This window comes from Cibotium barometz, chromosome 30 (assembly GCF_041138505.1).
Source record: "Cibotium barometz isolate CiBa-2024 chromosome 30, ASM4113850v1, whole genome shotgun sequence".
Classification (NCBI taxonomy): domain Eukaryota; kingdom Viridiplantae; phylum Streptophyta; class Polypodiopsida; order Cyatheales; family Cibotiaceae; genus Cibotium; species Cibotium barometz.
The window spans coordinates 25,951,071-25,969,531 of record NC_141075.1 but is presented as its reverse complement, the minus strand read 5'-3'; the positions used below and the strand labels follow the sequence as shown (position 1 = coordinate 25,969,531).

Below are 18,461 nucleotides of genomic sequence, written 5' to 3'. Positions count from 1 at the left end.
CGCCGACTCTCGCCAAAGAAAAAACTGTCGGAAAGCTGAAAGCACCTGTTGAAGGAGAGGCTGAAGAGGATAGGGCTCAGGGAGACGAAGAAGATCAGCAGGGGGCTGAACGACGGGAGCAGGCTGACAAAGAAACCAAGGGTGAGCGGAATGCGGGGCTGGCGGAAAAAAGGGAAAGGAAGGGAGGGGGCGGGGCTGGGGCACTGGAAGAATAAGGCGCGGAGTAGGGGTGGCTCGTGGCTGGAATTCCCAAAGCTTGTACTCTCCAAATCTTTAGACATTCTAGAGTCCACCAAACCCCTTTCATGCTAGGAAATGTGGGTGACAGCAGGACCATAGAGGGCACTAACACGCCACCTGCCATGGCTATCCTAAGCATATGGCTGGAGAAGTTGCGAGGCTCTGACCGTATGTGGAAACACCGAGAGGCTTTTCTGTGGATCTGGACCAGCCGTCCTTTCCTTAATTGTGTTAAAGACAGTGACGTCAGATGGCATTACAGGCTACCTGTTTGGCTTCCCCCACCCCGCGGCCTAATTGTATGAGTTAACCTTCCTCTGAGAGCGGCCAGCCAGCAAGTAAGAGCCCCTACCTATCTCCTTCGGTTTTTTCTCCTCTCCCATGATTGAGACTGGGTTGTGTACTTGGCTGTTTCGGCTGTATTTTGGTAACTAATGGAAGGATCTTTTCTTGGGGGTTAAAAAAAAAGAAAGAGAGACTTCAGAGCAGGTGCAGTAGTAATGGGAATCTGCGAGGTTTAGGTAAAAGGTAAGAGTCATGAGAGGGGTACCTTGCGATGGGTTGATCAATCAGGATGTAGAAAAGAAAATGTTTGTCACGCTAACAGTTATTATGTTTTGTCTCATATCTCATATGGGGCTTTTGGTTTTGATGCAGGTGTTGGGGATGCAAACTCAGATGCTCACTCCATGATGTGTCTTTGACCAAACCGACTCTGCCTCAAAAGATGCAGCAGCAACGAATTCCAGTGTGTCACTGGGTTAGACATGTCCTTTCACTATGTGGATTGCTCCTCTCATTGTCGTATTGATGGATGTGTATGCTGTTTGTTTGAGCATGATCTGGAGCACAATTGGGAGTTTCCTGATGACAGGTGCTGGCAGCACCATACTACCACTTGCAGTATGTTAGTATGGTGCTGCCGGCTCTATCAAGTAAATGATGTACTTTCTTGCCATAAAGCCTTATACAGCATCAACCAGTTTTCTACAATGCTTAGTGTATGAGCACTCTAGTGGAACACTCTGTATATGCCCCTGAGTTCATTAGTGAAGTGCTGCCAAGGTGTCAAAGAAAACCTGTGCCTTGTGTTCCATAGTTAACAACTTGAATTAATTTTGTCCTGCATCTAAAGCAATCAGCAGGAGTTTTTAACATGGACAAAGGCTGGAGGACGTGCCTTGTTGCAATGCCGCCTACCTTCACTCTTCCTCATTGATTTCTCTTCCTGACGGTGAGGTAAAAGCAATGTGTTACTGTAAGACCTCATGGAGATGACAAGGCCCTACACAAAAGGTGTGTGTGTGTGTGTTGAGGGCATGTGGATCCAAGAGATGGTTCATAATCAATAAAAATTGTTAACATTGTAAACATTGTGTCTTGCGAAAAGTAGCTGGCCAATGCTCCTGTATATGAGTGTTAGATAGCAATGCTTGGGATATTTTAGGCTTTTGAAATGGATTAATAGGTCCAGTAGGGGAGGATGAGTACACGGTTGAGCTGTAGAGTGGATTGAACACATTTTGGTGGCTGTGGGAAGCTGATGGCCAGAATTTAATGGAGAGATGAGTGGGTGAACATGGATGGGGCCCTATCAAATGTAGTATCTGGCAGAGCGACAAACTAGTCCCATAGCTGTCTCCATTAATGGAGAGGTGAATGGGTGAACATGGGGCCCCATAAAATGTAGTATGTGGCGCAGTAACAAACTAAGGTCCCATAGCTGCCTGATGTTCTTGGCCAGCAAGAATATCTGGTTTACTAAAGAACCCCTTTAAAACGTGAAACTATTGTCTAATGTGCAAGCAATAAGTTTGTTAGTATCGATTTCCTGAATCAACATGAATGTGTGTGCGTGTGAAAGAAAGAAATATTCTATTAACGTCTGTATATGAGACCAATATGTGGAACAAAAGTTAGATGTGTAGACTGTGAACAAAAGTCATGTGTTACAAAAGAAACATGTGTAGACTGTGAACATGTAAACAAAAAATTAGATGTGTTACAAAAAGAGGACTTGCCTACTATGCAGGATTCCCATGTGCATGTGGTCCTCTAAATCTATGGTGGATGTGAGCTCAATGGTTATATGAAAGACCAACACGTGCTACAAAAGTTGGATGTGTAGACTTTGAACATGTAAACAAAAAGTAATGAAAATGAAATGAAAAGAAGACCTGCTCACTATGTGGGCCTTCCATGTGCATGTAGTCCTCTAAATCTATGTTGGATGGTGAGCACTATGAACCCATTAGTCTCTATTGCATCCTCTAGGAGTAGGAATTTTCGGAAGAGTCGTTTAGATGACATTTGGGCTCTTGATATCCATAGTTCAGCTATTGGTATAAAATTTAGTGATATAAGAGCTACAAGTTGTGTTGCAGGTTAGGATGACCATTACAAGGAGGGAATTGTAGACAATGGAGATCGTAATTAAGCTATCGTATGCACACATGTTTGGTTCTCTAAGATTTAGAATGCACTAATGTAAGCCTTAGTTGAGTGAGGGATGTCCTGTAGATGTGATTTCATCTATAAACATGCCAAAAAGTGATGGAGATAGTGGGCATCCGTGCTTGACCCCACTCCTGGTGCCTAGAATCTGTTGCTGACGGTCTCACGTAAAGCCATCACTCCCCATACTACATCTGATGGAAATCGAAGCTTCTGTAGGTACTCTATAGTCGCGATCTAGGTACCAAGGAGAGAGTAGTATTAATGTCTACAGAAGTCCCCGAGGGTCTATGAGACCAAAAGTGATACAATGGTACCTTGGATATACGAAGCCATGGAAAAGTGAAAGAAAAAGTAAAAAGAAAACATATGATACTAGTGTATCTACGTGTAATTAGCAGAAGATCCTATGTAGAGTCGGATATCAGCTAATGACCAAACCTGTCTTGGCTACAACTTATGGCAGAGGGAATGCCATGCCTTTGTGATGAGAGAGAGAGAGAGAGAGAGAGAGAGAGAGAGAGTGAGTTTTATCAACATGTAACAAAAGACCACAAGGGCCTAATAGCAATGGACTGAGAATACTGGATTGAGCTTTTCTATTGGGGAGGATGTGTGGATCTCCTCGACATTTATGCTCCCAATGGGGTGCGTGATAGGGTTGATTTTTGGATCTAAGTACGACATGGCATTTCTAGGTAGATTGGAAGCCCGGAGGTTTGTAACTACGTTGAGGAGATCTGGGGTTAGTTCTCTTTTTGCAATGTTACTACAGCCCCAACATTGGATAGAGCCCTTCTTGCTGTCAGCACTTTTCTTGAGTTGGAGAGATTGATAGCCTTTAGAGGGAAGGAAAGGAGCTTGTGGTGCAGTCTAGCCTCTCTTCAACACCTCCAGCAGTAGACCCCAAATAGTCCTTGGGTGGGTGCACAGATGGAGGCTGCGCAAATTATCCTTGGCAGCCATTTGAGGAGTAGAGGGTTTAGTATCGGTACCTTGTCTCTTAGTGGGTGGTCGCTTGTTTACCGCCTAGTTGTCTGGTGATCATCACTTGGGTGGCCTTTTTTATCCTTACGTTTCCTATAGGCGTACATGGACATGTGTTTTGGGGTAGCCTGGTTATGTTGGCCCAAGGTGATGCCCTTGTGGCTTTGCTTTTGTTATCCTTTACACTCTGAAAGGAGGAGGGAATGTGTGTGTGTGATGAGTAGGCATTGTAAAAGAAGTCAAGTTGCACCAAAGGTGCTTGATCTCTATGAGGTCCATGCAGCGTTGAAACACAGTCGGAATCCAGGTAGAAGAAGTGCATCAGAGGGAGGCATTGGGTCTTTAGTGGAGAGAAAACACTAATCTTCAAGGTATTTCAGTTGCATCCTTCATTACACATCAGTTTAGGGTTTTGAGGAGGGGTTTTGCAAGAATGAAAGCTTTGCCAAGTACTTCACCAAAAAAGGGCGTGTCTAGTATTCATTCCCACAAGTACATGTGCTTGTTTAGGTCCATTTGCACGTATATGTGTTTTTATAGCCCAAGGCAAGTTTAGGTGTTCACGAAGAAAGTCAAAATCTATCTCATGGAGTCTTTTTGGGCATAGCAGTCCAATGGGAAGCCAAGGAGCATGTAGAGTTTCATGGAAAAGCAATTGAAGACATAGATAAACAAAGGAAACACTGCCAAGAAGAGCACCGAGTCAAATGTTTGCAAGCGATTGATGAATAATTTGCATAACAAAGGACCGAGTTACCAACCATAATGGTTGCATTCATGAGATCAAATACAAAAGTGGAAGCAATCATGGTGAAGCCAAAGGAAATGGCAAAGAGTGTAACAGTTGAAGACCAAGAGCACTATTTCAAGATCAACCAAGGAGCACACACGTCTAGTTGTGTAGAGCCATCATCAGCTCTTGAACTGTTGGTTTCCAAGGTCATCACATTAATCAAGAATGTGACAACATGTGAGGTTTACCCACTTCTCCATTGAGGAGGTTGAGATGAATGTTTCATCAATTCCCAAGGTTTCTATGGAGTCTATTGTGCCAATAGAGCATCCAAATGGCAAGGGGCCACCTTGAGCACATGCAGTTTCTAAGGAGGCAAGGGCGGAGACATCATGTTGGTGGTTGAGCCCACAATCAAATTGATGGCGTGGAGCAAAGGTGCATCATGTACACATGTGCTCCAAGTCAAGCTAGAGGGGACACTACACACACAATATTACAAGGTGTGGTGTGGACATGCTTCTACTGGAGGTGGAGTGTGTGGCTGTATTCATGTGTTTATAATATTGGCTAGGCGCCAGTGAGTAGCCAAGTCTGGATAGAGTTAATGGGAACACACTTAGGTGGACATTATTATTAGGATTGGTATCCTTCTTTTTTAACATTAGACACTAAAACTAGGAGTCTCGGCCCTTAGTCATATTTATTCATTGATAAATCAAGCATCATTGAGTCATTGATAGCTCATGAGCTGTGCTACCTTTGAGTATCTCTAGTACATCATTGTACATATTTCATGATAAGTAATACAAGTCACCTTTTCTATGACCTAAAAGAGTTTGTTGCATGGGTTCACGTCTCTGAGATTGGGCGTTAAATCACCTAATCAATCAATCATAAAACATGTTTTTGCAAGCGCCCATGTTACACTATCTTAAATCTCATAGTGTGATACGCCTCCCAGGTTACACTATGTTAAATCTCATAGTGTGATGCACCTCCCATATTACATTATCTTAAATCTCATGGTGTGATACACCTCCCATACGCTCTTAGCACAAATGAACAGAAACAAGGCTAGACAACAACATACAAGAGTCAAGTAGGTACAAAATTTTCCTTTTTTGGTACTTGTGTGCGTTGACTTCTTGCATAGACTAGAGCCCCTAGATTCATGAGTGCATAAGGTTGGGTTTGAGAAAGGTTTTATTTGGGTTCTCTAACTCACCGGTCCCTAGCTATTCATCATGGTGGACGCCAATGCTATGCTTTTCATTGTGATGCTTCCGTTGAACTGCTCGTGGATAGAGCTGTTAGCCGTTATCGGCGGTTAAGACGCTTGCATTGTAGAGTTAAAGCGACGATGGGAGTAGTTTAGCACCACAAGATTATGAAAAGATGGAGTAGTTGTTAAGACCATGGAGAATAAAATAGTTCTATTGGGAGCTCTCAAGGATGAGACTCTCTCAGTGTGATGCATTAGGTAGTGTGCACATCAATGTACATTAGTTGGATAGGGATTTAGCCACCATAGGTGCCACATGGCACTCCCACAATGCAATAGCCCATTGGATAACATGGCAACACTAAAAAAACAAGCCAAAACAATAGTGATGGGACCTATATATACACATATTAGAAAAACATCATTCTCATTGCATTTTTAGTACTAGGTGCCCATAGGCATGTGATGGCCAAGGAGATTTGTTTAGTAGAGTTTGGACTACGAGTTGTTGTTTGCAATCTTAGTCATCTTTTGTACTATAGATGTAGTTAGTAACACTTCTTGTACATGATACATATATCAATTTAGGACTTGTGTGTGTTTTATGTGTGAGCCACACTCTTCTCTATCTCTTCACACATAGACATGTGTTCTACAGGTCATATTCTTTTACTCACTTGCAGTGGAAGCCTTCATAAATCTCTTGTAAGATGGTGTTGGACTTTATAAAGTAGCCTTACCCTGAGCTACTTATTGCAAAATTGGGAAGTTACAAACCTCACATATATACTTGCTTTAGGCTAGAACTAGCGGTCTATGATTATTTTTAAGTTATGGCCAACCAAGTGTGAACAATAGCCATTTGTATACAAGTCAATTTTGACATTAAGCAATACACATTTGTCCCCTTGCGATATACTTGTGAGCTCTCCCTTTTGTGTGCTCTCTTGCTTGGTTGTGTTTTGTTGGATTCGTGCATGCTTGATCATTTTTTTACTTGAATATGATTAAGTGTAGGCTTCTCTCTCATGAGGTTCTTCTCCATCCATCTCTCATGTAAAAGAACCACTGTGAAGGCCATTTCCTCTTTGCCTCCATCTAGGCAAAGAAATCTCTACCTTCACTCCCATGGCCAAAAAAGCATTCCAGTGTGATAATAGAGTGAGCAAGCGATAGACGAGCTAGCACACCCGCATCAAAAAGTTGCTTTTTTTAGCTCTAAGGCAAAACCAAATGATACTTGTTTCGAAAAAGGCTAAGGTAATTTATGGTTGGAATATATTTGGCATTGTTGGTGGGGAATAAGGGCTTGGCTCCATTTTTGTCATCCATTCCAAGCTATTAGGATCACCCAATCTTGCTCGGTGAGATTAGGAGATCACACTCCAAAAAAGAGCCTTAGCTAAGAAATAGCTTAGCAATTGTGATTATGAGTGTAACCCATTTCAAAAACATAAACTACAACCTCCATTTGTTGTGGATGAGAAAGTAGTTATTATTGTTTATGCATTTCATAATTTTTGTTCACTGCAATGTTGTAAATTGGTAGCTTAGAGTCTGTAAAACCAATATAAAAACACGCAAATCACTTGCATAAACATCCTTAATCAATATTAGGAACCTTAATCATCGTCCACCAAGAAATCATTAAAAACTTTTAAAACCAAGCCAAACCACCTCTTAGATTAGGAGACGTGATTTCTCAGTCCTCCAAAAATTAGATGTGAGTCTAATAGACATGAGTTTATAGAGACCTGACATGAGTTGGCAAAACGTGAGACATGAGTCTACACAAACGTGATGTGTGTTTACACTGCTAAGATGTGAGTCAAGTTCAAGATGTGATGTGAGCCTAGAGATAGTTTTTTATTGATTTTACATACTCTAACTACCAGTTATAGCAGGTAACTAAGAGTATGTAAAACCAATTAAAAAAACACTTAAATCACTTATTTAAACATCATTAATTAAGATTAAAAATCTTAATCATCATCCAAGAAACCATTAAAAGTATAAAAACCAAGACAAACAACCTCTCGGATTAGGAGACATGAGTCCATAGACCTGTGAAAATCAAATGTGAGTCTACAAGGACATGAAATGAGCTAGCAAGACGTGAGACATTAGTCTACACAGATGTAATGTGAGTCTACATATCTGGAGACATGAGCCAAGTTTAAGACGTGACGTGAGCCTAAGCTTTAAACTTAAAACTTAAAACTTGTCTTACCCTACCTCTTAATCATCTCAATTTAAAATAGTTTTGGTAACCTCTAGACATCATGTGTGTCCGATTTATGGACCATCACTTGTTTCAAAAATACCCTCTACACTAAAGAAGCTGGTGTATGACAAACATCGTCGATTTCTCTTTCCTTTACATCCCAAGTATGTGCCACATGATGTCTCACCAGTTGTTGATGAGAGGTAGAGATTGGTTTGAGGCATGGAGAAGCACCCCAAATCCACCACCTGATGGGATGTCAAGACACTCAATCTTCTTTCGACTTTCAAATTGGTATGAGTTGAAGATCAATTATCTCTTAGATCCCATGCATATCTTTAAGAATGTGGCAACAAATATTTGGGACCATTTAATTGGTAAAAGAGATACCAAGGGTGCAAGGGATAACTTATAAAATATTGGACGCCTTCAAAGTGCATTATGGCCAATTGTAGATGAGAGTGGTAACATGGTCCTACCAAAGATATCATGGGTATTAACCAAGAAGAAGCACAATAAGATAAAAAGTGTGATTGTCTCTTTTCATATACCAACGGGAGTAATGCATTCATTGAAGGGTGCCTTCATCACAAAGGCCAAAATGAAAGGAGAGGTACAATTATATGGCCTCAAGACACATGATTGGCACAAGATATTACAGGTATTTAAATATTCTTTTATTCATTTTCTCTTTATGGTACATAATTAGTAGGCTCATATAGTAACTTTCATTTTTTTCTACACATAGTTTATTCCTCCAATAGCTATAGTTGGTTGTGATGGAGACAAGAAGGTGAGAGAGGCTATTTGCCTTAAAGGAGATAGATCTTATATCCATTGAAATGGCTTATCTCAATGCTATTGAGGTAGTGTGTATGATCGAGGAAAATTTTCCTAGAACAATTCTCACTAGCCAATTGCATCTTGTGGTGGATTTGGTTAATGAAGTGGCACTTTGTGGTGTTGTTTATGTTCGATGGATGTTTTTCTTTGAAAGGTTTATCAAAACCTTAAAGGACTTTGTGAGACAAAGAGCAAGGCCAAAAGCAAGCATGGTAGTTGTTTATGTTCGATGGATGTTTTTTCTTGAAAGGTTCATGAAAACCTTAAAAGACTTTGTGAAACAAAGAGCAAGGCCAAAAGCAAGCATGGCAGAGGGATGGTTGATGCAAGAGTCTCTTGTGTATATCTCAAAACATCTCTCTTGTGTATATCTCAAAATGTCTCTTGTGTATATTTCAAAACGTCTCTTTCACATAGATCCTTTCATGCCACGATTTTGAAGCAATGAGGAGAATGACCGACTCATCACTAATGTGCCACAAGGAAAAGGAAGGCAATGGCACACCTCACCACGCATCGCTACCATTAAAATTTAATTAATTAAAATTATGTGTATATGTGTGTGTGTGTGTGAGAGAGAGAGAGAGAGAGAGAAAGTTTCTATGTGAGAGAGAGAGGGTATGTCGTGAAGACAGAGAGAGTGTGTTTGTACGTGAGTTAGAAAGAGAGACATATAATTTCTCTATGTGAGATAGTTTGTGTGGGAGGAGAGAGTGTGTGTTTGCATTAGTGCATGTGCGGGTGTATACATGTGTGTATATGTGTTTGTGTGTGTGAGAGAGTATGTGTGTGCATGCACGTGCGTACATCTGCATCTATGTGCGTGTGCTTAAGAGAGTGAGATAGGGCAACCTGGAGAGAGAGAGAGAGAGAGAGAGAGAGAGAGAGAGAGAGAGAGGTAAAGAGGGAGAGGTGAAAAGAGAGAGAGAGAGAGCGAGAGATAAAGAATAAAAAGTAGCTTTTAATAAAATATAAATATAAGTTAAATTAAATTATATATATATATGTGTGTGTGTGTGTGTATATGTTTTTATTTAGATTTGTACATTTATACACACATATGTGTATGTGGGTATATGTATACACATATATATATACACACATACATATGTGTATAATATATCTATCTATATATTTTAAAGTGAGCACACCTTACCACCCATATCCACACATTAAAATTTAATCAAAATTAACTAAAATTATATATGTGTGTATTTATATTTTAAAATACACTTATATATGTATGTATAAGTATTGTGTCTATGTATCTCAAACATAATATTGTATATACTAGTATTTACATGTGTGAGAGAGAGGGGGGGGAGAGAGAGAGAGAGAGAGACCCGCCTGCACGTGCGCTGATATCCGAAGTAGAGTTCATGACATTCCCGTGACTCCGTGAGAATCTGAGATTTAGGAAGCTCGAAAGGGGTGCGATGCTGCTCCTTTCCAGAGAACGCCTCGATGCGAAAGCTTTGAACGGGGCAGGAAGAAGAGAGGCAGGGAGGTAGGCGCACTCGCCGCCATGGCCTGGAGCTGCCGTAGCAGCAAGCTTCCATGGACATTTGTAGCTGTGATGGTTGCGCACCTTTTCTTATGCAGAGCGGCTTCTGCCGAGCGGCCCTACGCCTGCAGAGGGGCTTTCCGGCACTTTCCCTTTTGCAACAGGGCGCTGCCGCTGGAGGCCCGTGTGTCGGACCTTGTGTCTCGGCTTACCTTGGAAGAGAAGATCGAGCAGCTTGTGAGCAGTGCTGCCAACGTGTCCCGTCTGGGCATCCCTTCCTACGAGTGGTGGTCCGAGGCTCTCCATGGCCTCTCCGATAACGGCCCTGGAGTCCGCTTCAATGAAATCATTCCCGCTGTCACTACCTTCCCCCAAGTCATCCTCTCCGCGGCCTCCTTCAACCGCACTCTCTGGAACTTAATCGCTCAGGTACGACGCATGGAACTCGTAAGAACATTGTGGGCATCGTAAGATTAATGCACAGATATGGTAATGAGGACGAAGTTCTGACACTTGATCAAATCCACAGCCTTCGTCAATATAGTGCTTGACATATATACCAGATGCCCACACATACAACATATGGACTTGCATACATATAGAACATAGAACATGCATACATACATTCATTTTGCACGTACATATTACATGCATGCATGTATACATATGTCTACATATATTCAAACTTTATATACATTACACAGATAGTAGATACATTCATACATATATATGCATACGTTGAATTGAAACATTTCTTACATATCATACACACATACATATTATGTACATACATTCTCAAATATATATTTAGGGTGCAATCTTTGATTCTTCTGCAGGCAGTCTCCACCGAGGCCAGGGCCATGTACAATGTAGGGCTAGCTGGCCTTACATTTTGGAGCCCTAACATCAATATCTTCCGGGACCCTAGGTGGGGGCGCGGTCAAGAGACTCCTGGGGAGGATCCTATGCTCTCAAGTGAGTATGCTGTGGCTTATGTGGCAGGTCTGCAAGGGCAGAAGTATGATGAAGAATCAAGGCAGGCAGGCTGTTTGGGAAAAAGAAAAAGCACTGAGAATGTGTTGAAGGTCTCAGCATGCTGCAAGCATTTCACTGCCTATGACTTGGAAGCATGGGGTGGATACACACGTTACACGTTTGATGCTCTGGTATGGCTAGAACAGGCCATGCATTTTATAGCCATATGATGCAAAATTGTACTGTATACACATTACATGGAAAGTTTCTAAAACCACTCGATCTCTTATAGGTTACTCTACAAGACTTTGTTGACACTTACCAGCCCCCTTTCAAAAGTTGCGTCCAAGATGCCCAAGCCACATGTGTGATGTGTTCCTACAATCGGGTGAATGGTGTTCCTACTTGTGCTGATAGCCATCTTCTATCACAACTTGCAAGGCAAGAGTGGGGATTCAAAGGGTATGTTACAAACCTTGTCTAGTAGTTTATGTGCATTTTCTACTGATAATATGGAAGCCTAAAATTTAAGTGGAAGCCAATTTTAAGTATTCTTTTGAACGAGGATGATGATGTGGGTTTATACGCTGCTGCTGTAGACATGCATCTCATTATTCCTGATAGTCCGAGCACATAATTATGAGCCTTGCTAAATGTTGTTTGGTCTGTAAAGACATTGGCGCACGTGTAATGTATCAATAGACTGTTGATGAGCCTATGGGGGATTAGCCACCAAAACGTGCATGGCTAACAAAATTCAAGTTTTTATGAAAATGTGTAGAAATTAAATGGTGTTACATAGTGAAATCTCACGATAGTTACAGGAATTGGCCGAAATATGAGGTAAACATATGCCTTTGGGAGAATCTAGATTAATGCTTCCATCATAAGGTCACACAATTGCAGCTTGTTATGCTGAAAGGTCCATTTTGAGGTGTCCACAGGTTTGAATGTATTTCAGCAATTATAATTTCTGAAATGGTGCATTTGGGCCCTTACCATTACAGCCACTTCCTAGGGCTGCTCATGGTGTTCCCCCTGTAAAGCAACCAATTTCATGCTGATAGTAGCTTTTCTTTTGTTCTTTCTTCTTAACTCCTCCTCATATTTTCTTACATTTTAATATGTTCTCACCACCATCTTTGTCTCCCTCCTCTTCCTCATTTTGATTTCCATTGCTGACATGGCATTTCCATATTTCAGTCTCCTCAAAATGCCGTTTCTGTTTTTGCTTGCATTTCTCTGTTTCCGACAACCAGGAATATTACCTTTTTCATCTCGAATCTTCAAGTTTTTCGCCTCTACTAGAGATCAATGTTGGGAATCAAGGTCTTGCCTATGTGTGAACAGCCTTTAGTAGGCTTATGTGTTTGTGTGTGTGTGAACTACCTCTTAGAGGAGTCACAAATAATATCTAGATATTTGTGTGACATGTTCAGTGATGTCACACAGGCAACCTTTGAATAATAAAAGGTACTTGTACTCCGTTGAAATAATCAAGCAAGTGTCACATCATTTGAGTCGAGTACTTCACTCTGTCTCCAGCATCGTCTTGTCTCTCTAAACTCTCTCTTTATCTCTGTCTGCTCCATAGCCATGGCTTTCACCTCCTATGAACCTCCATAGCTGCTGTACCTGTGCAAATCCTAATACCAATATTTGGTATCAGAGCTGTCTCTTTGCTGCTGCTTGCCATCTTTCCATTGTGCGCATCTTCCCTGTTATAACTGAGTGCTGCCTGTACCCACTGGCCACAGTCCACCACGTCATCTGCTGCTGCCTTCGCTTGTGCATCCGACTCTTGGAGAACTGCTCGCCTTTGTTCACAGCGCAGACTGTGAACTTCTACACACGACAGCTGCTTTGTCGACGCATTGCCCAGCTGCCACCTTACTCGCCAACATGTGAGTCTATTAAGGCTTTAAGCCTTAGCATAAGGGGCTTATAAAGCCTTAGTGTAAGGCTCAACTACAGCCTGACGTTGCACAGAGAGGAGCTACTGCGCTGTCTGTTGTCACCACCCACTTTTGCTAGAGAGAGGACACACCAACTGGAGGAGAATTCAAAACAGCTGGAGAGGGAGCCTTGGGAAAGTAAAAATTTGCGGCTTTTATGATTTTTCTACAAATCTTGCTTAATTGAAGCATTAATCTCAATACTCCATCCCTTTTTAAAATTGAGGGTACATATCAAGCATTAAAGTGTTGCTATAGTTTTCTATAGCATCATTTTCAAAAACTCCCAAATTCAAAAACCCTAATTTCAAGAAACCCTAATTTTGGGGCTATATTTTTCAAAATAGAGAGTACATTTATGACATTGAGCTCGTGCTCTACCCTGCTAGAGCATTAAATTGAAAAAGCCCCTTGGTTGAAAATCCTAATTTTCTAGGGTTTCATAAGTCGAAAATCATTTTTGGGAATTTGGGCATTTAGCACCATCTCTGTATGCTGTTGTTCTGGCGAGCATGGTGTACCTCAATGCCAATAACAACATTTCAAAGCCCTTTGGCAACCAATATAGACCACAACGGGTAGTTGGTCCCATCAAGCTTATCCTCAACGGAAAGCTACCCAAATACATCATTGCTTGCCAATCTGCTTGCAAATAACTACTTTCTGACACAGAATGTAAATATCCCAACTACCTGTAGGTACTATCAATGCCCATTGAATGCAACCAAAATGGCTACGAGGAGATCAGTGATGACTATGGAATCTTGCTAAGTGTATGAAAAGTTACTGAGTGTAGATTGAAAATGATACTTAGCATGAATGTAGAAATCGATGATAATGTTCATGACACGATTGAAGTTGTTGAAGATGAACTTGAAGATGCGATGTCAAATATGATGACGGCATTGTCTGTGCACCAAATGATGCTACTGTTATGTAAAAAACCCAAAATCAAACAAAAACAGTTCGAATTGACACACGCCCAAATGCTTGTGGAAACCTTATAGCATGATAAGATCACTTACACACTCATAAGAGTGCGTACATATGCTCGAGGAAAAAAATCTCCTAAAGAGGAGAAAAGTGTCACAGCTCATTATCCTACGTCCACACATCACTACCATATAAATGCTACATTCCTTTGTATTCCAACTTCTTAGAAATGTATGTGAGAAGTATGTAGAAGCATATTTCAATGGTAGATCTGTGAAATCGTCGAGAGCTCGGCATACATGCTTTCCACTTGACACTTGAGCTCCAATGTCCGTTTGTGTCCAAGAAATTGTCTTCGGCACTTATACAGGATAATTTGCTATTTCCAAAGCTTGTACATTCTTAATCTTTTGGGAATCCAAAGCCATCCACATATGAAACGTAGGGGAATGTCGATGCTGGTGACATCCCGTATGCATGGATTTGTGAGTATTTTGGTATCCATACATGTATATTAGATTTCTCATGGATTACTTGGGCTTCTATATTGATGGCCCTATTGTAATTATGACATGTGTACTGTGATAATATGGCAAGAGTCCCAATGATTGGGTGAGCAGAAGAAATACTCCTTGGTAATAAAATTATCCTAGTGTCGTGTCCATTGTGCAAAGTTAATATTTTTTAGCATCGAATTGAATAAGGATGAATGGCTACGGTCATGTTTAAATGTTAAGTAAGCATTTGATGGTATCTAAAAGTGTGTCAAAGTCCTTGGTCCCTCGAGCAAGCAAGTTACATTGCCTTCAGAGCATAGGCTTTCTTGGAAGCGGAGGCTTTCTTTCATCAACGAGGAAGAGATAAGATCTCAAGTGGGGACCACACTTTCCATCATTGCTATTAAGCATGGCCAACCTATTCACTTATGGAAGCTGTCATGTGTCAAGAGCATGAGCAATAGACAGCTTAGTCTAGGGATTTATGGATTCACATAATTTATCGTGGAAGTACGGAGTTGGCTTTATGTGTCCATGTTTAGCACTCTCTCCATATGGATATTGTGGATTATATTATCAAGCTTACAGGCAAGCAATAAGGAGATATATCTCGAGATATCTTATGGATATGTTAAGGAGATATTTCTTTTGCCTTCATGACGAACCTGGCAAAGAAAAGCTAAGTATACTTTGAGTTTGCAAAGTTGGTGTTGTTGATATCTATCATGAAGAGCTTTTGATGTTCACTAACCCTTGTATGCTTGTACAAGGAGAATAGTGTGTTGTTGTGTCCCTTGAGTTTGTTTGTGCTTTGGATTGGCACCTTTTTGTGTGCCTTGAGTCTGTAGTGGGATATTATATTGGATGTTAAAGCATGCTAGGACTGACTTGCACATTCACTCTCCACACATTCTTTGTGTACTCTTGGTGTCTCTCTACCTCTCTACATCTCTGCAAGTTCCGTGTACAGCTTTGTAGCAAACTCTAACCCTAATACTCGACCCCTCTGTGTGAGTCCAACATTTGGTATGATAGCTTCACTCCCTCCTCCACATCTACACAGGCTGTATCTCTTTGCTCTTTCTGTACTTGGATATTATATTGGATGTTAAAGTGTGCCAAGGTTGACTTGCACATTCACCCTCCACACATTCTTTGTGTACTCTTGGTGTCTCTCTATCTTTGTGCACCTGTGCAAGTTCTATGTTCTGCTTTGCAACAAACCCTCGCTCTAATACTGTAAGTAATTGCCACAATTCTTGAGTCATGACATGTGGAAGGGTCTCCAAGATGTTGGCTTGGGAGTATCCACAAGCATGACGGACTCACTCTTTACTGCCGATCTGGAAGCTTTTTAGTTGCAGGCAACTGATTAGAAGGTGGGGGGATGTCACAATCCTCCAGAGCTCTGACATGCGGAAGGGTCTCCAGGATGTTGTCTTGTTAGTCTCTAGGAGCATGATGGACTCACTCATGGAATTGTGGTAACCCTAGTGAGTGTTATGTGAACTCATGGAAGCAGTTGCTCTGGTGAGTATTTGGATCCTGCATGGGCGACGCCCATGGTCGGGACTACTTTGGTGTACAAGATGGCAAGTTGGGAGATTTAATCCAAATTAGTGTGTACGAGCATATGTCTGTGAAATTGCATATACATGTGTGATTTGTTTTGATTGCCTGACATTGCCTAGTATTTTTTTGCTTGTATGTCCACGGGCATTGGCGGATGCCTTTGACACCCCGTGGACACATATGTGCACACCTGCCTGGGACTAAGGCGGTGGTTTTGAGTGTTTTGCAAGTAAGTGTGCACACTTAACTTAATTTAAATATTATTGCTTTGTTTGCTAAAGTTTATGGTTACAGGTTCAAACTCATTAAAATTTGGGCGGTTAAACTTATAAGATTATAATTGAGTTCACATGAGGGTGGACTATTTTAATATACCGAGGCTATTTATTAGCAGTGGGCACCTTGACAAGTGGAGAAAAAGCCCACAAGTTGCTAAGATGGAACATGGAATTCCATTTTGGGCTGGTCCAGCTAATATAGGCATGAAGATGACTTGAAGGGTGGGCAACTTCACACGTGGGCTGTTCAAAGGGCTACCAGGGAGAAGGGTAACTGGTTCTACATGCAAACATGGTTAGCTGGAGTGCACTACAGACATATATGGGTTGGTTGAGTGCTTAGCATGCCTCTACATGCTTGGTCGACTCTCTCTTTACTCTCGATCTGCTGGTCGACTTGCATACAGGGCTCCAGTCTACTTGCATACAGGGCATCTTAGAGCTGGTTGTCTAACACACAGAGACCCTCAGAGCCGGTCGACTTGTTTACTTACTGATTTGGGACTGTCTGGACAGTGTACAGGCTGTTTTCAGCCTTGGAGATAGAGAGGGCATCCTTCCGGGTAAGCATGGTTGGTTGTATGTATGAACTAGTGGAACCTACGGGTGGCGAGAGAGCTTGAAACATAGCTGGTTGTGCGAACAGCACTAAGCTAGAGGGTGTGATCACGTACTAGCACTCAGGTGGGCCTGATAGGTGCCCCGAGGTAATTGAGAGAGCGGTTGTTGATTGCTTTGCCTGGGTTGGTGGCCAAGTGTTTGTTTTTCTATTTTGTATTACATAGATTTAGATAAATCCGGTGATGCCTGCAGAGTATGTACTCCCGGGCACCAACATCTAGTACAAGAGAATACTTTTCTGGTAACAAAAAAACCTATGGGGGGCAACTTCAGTGTAACATGCGGAAGCTCTGGGTAGTCTTCTTTCAGCCCTAAACACTCTTGGAAACCTTCTGATGCAAAAACGCACCATCTGATGCAAAAACGCAGGTAGAGAGAGAGTAGAGAGAAGAGAGAGAAGTGCTGGAAATTCAGTATATACTATGGTACAAAAAGGGTACATATCTTGCAGCCCTTGGCTGCGTTCATAAAAAGGTGGTTAACCCTAAAATCTGTCCCCTATGGGACCTCTAAGGATCCAAACCCCTAGTGGGATTGAATGATTACAATGAGGAGCCCCCTTTGCCTTTTATACCTCTCTTGGACAAGGTAGGAGCTGGCCGACTGCTGGTCGGCCAGTTCTGAATACATTAAATGACTTTTAACTCAGCCGACTGGGTTATCTTGCCTTGTCATCATGCGCCTTCAGCCACCTTGCTTCCTGGTACAGCCGACAGCTCCTGTACTCAGCCGATTGCCCCTTGGTGCTTCTCCAAGTCCAACCTGGCCACTTTTGTATCTTGTGCTCCACACTCTGACTCTATTTGGTTCATACTATTTATATGTTTGCCCCTCTGGATCTAGCCTTGAGATTGTCCATGGCATCTATGATGCACATGACATCCCCCTCTGCTAAACTTGATGACGGGAATCCAACCTGCTCTTGGATGACTGTCATCATCCCAATCCTGTCCCGAAGTCCCTTTGTCATCATCCATCCCTAGCAAACCTTTTTCTCTGAAAACCCGGCCTGTTCTCCAAACCACTCTGTCTCTGATGAAGATCTATGCATCTGGTCTTCCTCTAGTCCACAATCCATTCCTGCCCTGACTCTGAACACCGTCTTGGTCTTCATTCCTGGAACTGAGTCTGGCACTCTCACATCACCCTTGGAGGATCAACCTCCCTTGGGACCGTTACCTGAGATCCTATCTAGCTCACGGAACTGCCATCCCCATCTGGCACTGTGGAACACCACCAACAAACCTCTTGGGAGTTCTTCCCGCTTCTGTGCTCCTCGCCTTGGGCTTCGAATCCGTGTACTTTCTTGTACCTTGGACCTGTACACCATCATATGGGACTGAATCAGTGTTTAGCTTTGCTGAGCCTGATGCTCTGATACCAATGTAACATGCGGAAGCTCTGGGTAGTCTTCTTTCAG

General features: G+C 42.0%; 2 protein-coding genes across 4 annotated transcripts in view; both read left to right on the top strand.

The window, feature by feature from the left end:
• LOC147621325 (P-loop containing nucleoside triphosphate hydrolases superfamily protein) overlaps positions 1-1,613 on the top strand; it is an 84,767-nt gene extending 83,154 nt beyond the window's left edge. For 2 of the 3 annotated variants that reach the window (XM_086824053.1, XM_086824055.1), the window contains exon 23: positions 898-1,613. Coding sequence is in view for 1 of the 3 variants with exons in the window: in XM_086824054.1 (XP_086680180.1) it covers positions 898-1,051 (154 nt within the window). In the remaining 2 variants the exon portion in view is untranslated. The remainder of the gene's footprint in view (positions 1-897) is intronic. The other variant, XM_086824054.1, reaches the window with a different exon arrangement.
• Positions 1,614-9,978: 8,365 nt separating this feature from the next.
• LOC147621321 (putative beta-D-xylosidase 7) overlaps positions 9,979-18,461 on the top strand; it is a 56,566-nt gene continuing 48,083 nt past the window's right edge. The window contains exons 1-3 of the mRNA XM_086824049.1: positions 9,979-10,639; positions 11,047-11,376; positions 11,478-11,647. Coding sequence (XP_086680175.1) covers positions 10,232-10,639; positions 11,047-11,376; positions 11,478-11,647 — 908 coding nt within the window. The 5' untranslated portion in view covers positions 9,979-10,231. The remainder of the gene's footprint in view (positions 10,640-11,046; positions 11,377-11,477; positions 11,648-18,461) is intronic.